This window comes from Nematolebias whitei, chromosome 19 (genome assembly GCF_014905685.2).
Source record: "Nematolebias whitei isolate Nwh7 chromosome 19, NemWhi1, whole genome shotgun sequence".
Classification (NCBI taxonomy): Eukaryota; Metazoa; Chordata; class Actinopteri; order Cyprinodontiformes; family Rivulidae; genus Nematolebias; species Nematolebias whitei.
The window spans coordinates 38,636,681-38,639,668 of record NC_056516.1 but is presented as its reverse complement, the minus strand read 5'-3'; the positions used below and the strand labels follow the sequence as shown (position 1 = coordinate 38,639,668).

Sequence of the window (2,988 nt, the reverse complement as noted above, 5' to 3'; positions counted from 1 at the left end):
TGCCTGAAGACTGCCACCACTGTAAACGTTATCAGAGGAAATGCTTATCACCTGGAACTAAGGATCAAACAGTCTGTGAAGTTATAAAATGAGGACAAAAACATTTTGTATTTTTTACCGATCGTTTCACTTGTGCACCGTGTGGGGGCGCTGTGGGCTCCTGAGCGCGTGAAAAAGACAGCGCGCTTTGTTAAAGGCGCATGCGCATTGCATTTTTTCCTTCGCTTCGTTTCCGACCGAAACAGTTTTGCGTGTGTTTTTTTTACTTTTTTCCGAATTATTGTGAGCGTTTGAGCGGATACATGAGGCCTCAGAACACGTCTTTGTTTGTCAGGAACATCTCTGATGAGTCCAGGTGAGTCTTCGGAACCGGATCCAACCGTAAGGCCATGCTAACCGTGACGCTAACAGTCGCGTTAGCTTAGCAGCTAACGTTAGCCTGCTGTGTGCAGAAGCCGCGTGCTCGACTAAAACCAAAACTAGCTTTTTTATATCTCCAATTTATGGCTGCAATGAAGCTTCACCCGAGTTTAATCTCATAGTTTACCCTCCCCATGCTCTTTTTACGTTTTATAATTTAAAGCTTTTTAACACGTTAACGGCGCACGTCGTTGATTTTTATTTTTTTAATTTTTTTTACGGTTTTCAGGAAGATTGAGTGTAATTTAGTTGTTGACGTCATCAGCTAACGTTACCTGTGACCCAAACCTGTTAAAGTTCGAATTGAATTTAAACATCCATTGTAATTAAATATTTAGTTTCTGGTAAAAAAAATAAATAAAAAGGGGGAGATTTGTATTATTAGTGTTTCTATTGTTGGTCTTATGTGATTTTATGAAAAATTAACATTAGTTTATTATCTGCCTCTGAAATGTTTTAGAACAAAAGGAAACTGTTGTAAATTGCTTTTATTCTGGTTGTATTTTCATTTTGCTTCAGTGTAATTTAAAATTAGAAAACTGGCCATCCTTCCCAGATTTTCAGTCTGTACTACATCACCCACAATCCTCTGCTACTGAATTATTAAATTTGTAAAGAATTTAGATTTTATTGTTGGTAAAGATTCATATCTGCACTAATCTTTTTCTAATGAATGTTTTGAATAAATAAAACTTAAGTTTGGATTAAACTGAGTGGATTAGTCAACGGGTAAGGAGGGAAATGTTATTCTGCTAGTCCAGCTGTTTGTAATAAATGATGTAGGCAGATTATTAATCCCTGATGGTCAGCTGAGTCACACTTGTATTTACGGTGTTCAGGCCTGAGGATTTGCGGCGTGAATTTGGCCGCTATGGTCCGATAGTAGATGTCTACATCCCACTTGACTTCTATACACGTCAACCAAGAGGATTTGCATACATTCAATATCCTTTCCAATGTCTGAACTGTGTGCGCTAACACCTCACTGTGGTTTCCTTTCAGCAGAGAAACTTCTGCTTTTGACTGAATATCTAACATCCATATTTCTCTGTTATTGCTTCAGAGATTGTAAAAGCGTCCAGTTGTGGAAGCGGCCACAAAGAGTTACAAAGACCCGGGTAGAGTAGCTGTAAAGACACAGACCCGCAGGATCAGAGGGAGGGAAAAGGTTGAAAAGAGAAAGTAAAGCATGAAGAGGAAAAGAGTCTGGAAATGGCAGCAAAGAGTGGGCAAAAGAAAAGAGGTTTAAGAGGAGAAAGCCAAGTCTCTCTGGGAGTCGGTTAAAGAGTTAAAGGTCAAGATGAAGTTCAAAGTCAAGCAAAGGTAACAAGTCTGAATTACGTTGTATCCTCCCAAGACAAATCCACAAATCTAACGGCAAAAATCAGATTTCCCTGTGCCCTTAATTTTAATTTTGGTGGGAGTAATTTCATCCATGTTTGATCTGTTTTATCTTTATTGTCCTGATTCCTCAGACGATTAAACGCTTCATCTTTTGTTAAAAAAAAAAAAAAAACCCTCATGTTTCAGCGTTTTTTCCAGCTCAGCGCCACAATCAAAGATAGTTTTCTAAACGCCTTGTTTTGAATTTATCCGGCCTCCACAACGAGAACTAAAACCCTTAACCACTCAGCATGTTTGAAGATGTTCGTGACGCGGAAGACGCGCTCCACAGCCTGGACAGGAAGTGGGTTTGTGGCCGGCAGATCGAGATCCAGTTCGCCCAGGGGGACAGAAAGAGTATGTCTTGTTGTTGTTGTCTTGTTTACGCTCTGGTGTTGTTCAGAGCGACGCTGCAGCGGTTTGTTTTCTCTACAACAGCTCCGAACCAGATGAAGTCGAAGGAGCGGGATTCTCCGGGCCGGTCGTCTCGATACGACGACTACTACGACTGGCGGAGACGCTCCCGCAGCCGCAGCAACGACCGGTACCGCTCCCGCAGCCCGTCCTACGACCGACGGCGCCGACGCTCCGGGAGTCCCCGGGAGTAAGTTTGCTCCTCTCGGACTTTGAGGTTTTTAATCTTAAGAGGAGGAAAAGGAAAATAAATATTTGATGTCTTCAGATCTCGTGGACGAGCGTACGGAGGAGGAGGAGGAGGAGGAGGAGGAGGAAGGAGAAGCAGGAGCCGCGAGGACAACAGGTGGGACTCAGACTGTCGGCTTTTTCAGGGAAACAATCCCATCGTCACGCTCAGAATGTGGGATTATTTCAGGATTAAAAAACAAGCTGCAGCTCTCTGTGTTCTTGAGATAAATATTGATTAAAACCAATAAGAAGCTGTTTCTGATCAAATGAGTCCAACTTTCAACCACAGAAAAATGTTTCAACACAATTTTATGTTTTATTTATTTAAAAGCATGATCAGCGTAATTACTAATTAATTTCAACAAATATGGTGAAGACTCGTAGACCTGCATGAATCACAAGAAAACGAGTTTCCTCCATCGTCAGCGGACGTTTGTTTTATTCATAAATTCTTCAAAGTTTCTTTAAACATGAGTTGTTTTGATATTTGTGGACCTGCAGCGATCTGATTGGTTCCTACCTGCAGCGATCTGATTGGTT

The 2,988-nt window shown here is 41.4% G+C and overlaps 1 protein-coding gene across 1 annotated transcript in view; it reads left to right on the top strand.

The window, feature by feature from the left end:
* The first annotated feature begins 207 nt into the window (after positions 1-207).
* LOC119425899 (serine/arginine-rich splicing factor 10) overlaps positions 208-2,988 on the top strand; it is a 3,493-nt gene continuing 712 nt past the window's right edge. Inside the window, exons 1-5 of the mRNA XM_037693455.1 lie at positions 208-355; positions 1,260-1,364; positions 2,057-2,160; positions 2,242-2,407; positions 2,486-2,563. Of these exons, the coding sequence (XP_037549383.1) occupies positions 303-355; positions 1,260-1,364; positions 2,057-2,160; positions 2,242-2,407; positions 2,486-2,563 (506 nt within the window). The 5' untranslated portion in view covers positions 208-302. The remainder of the gene's footprint in view (positions 356-1,259; positions 1,365-2,056; positions 2,161-2,241; positions 2,408-2,485; positions 2,564-2,988) is intronic.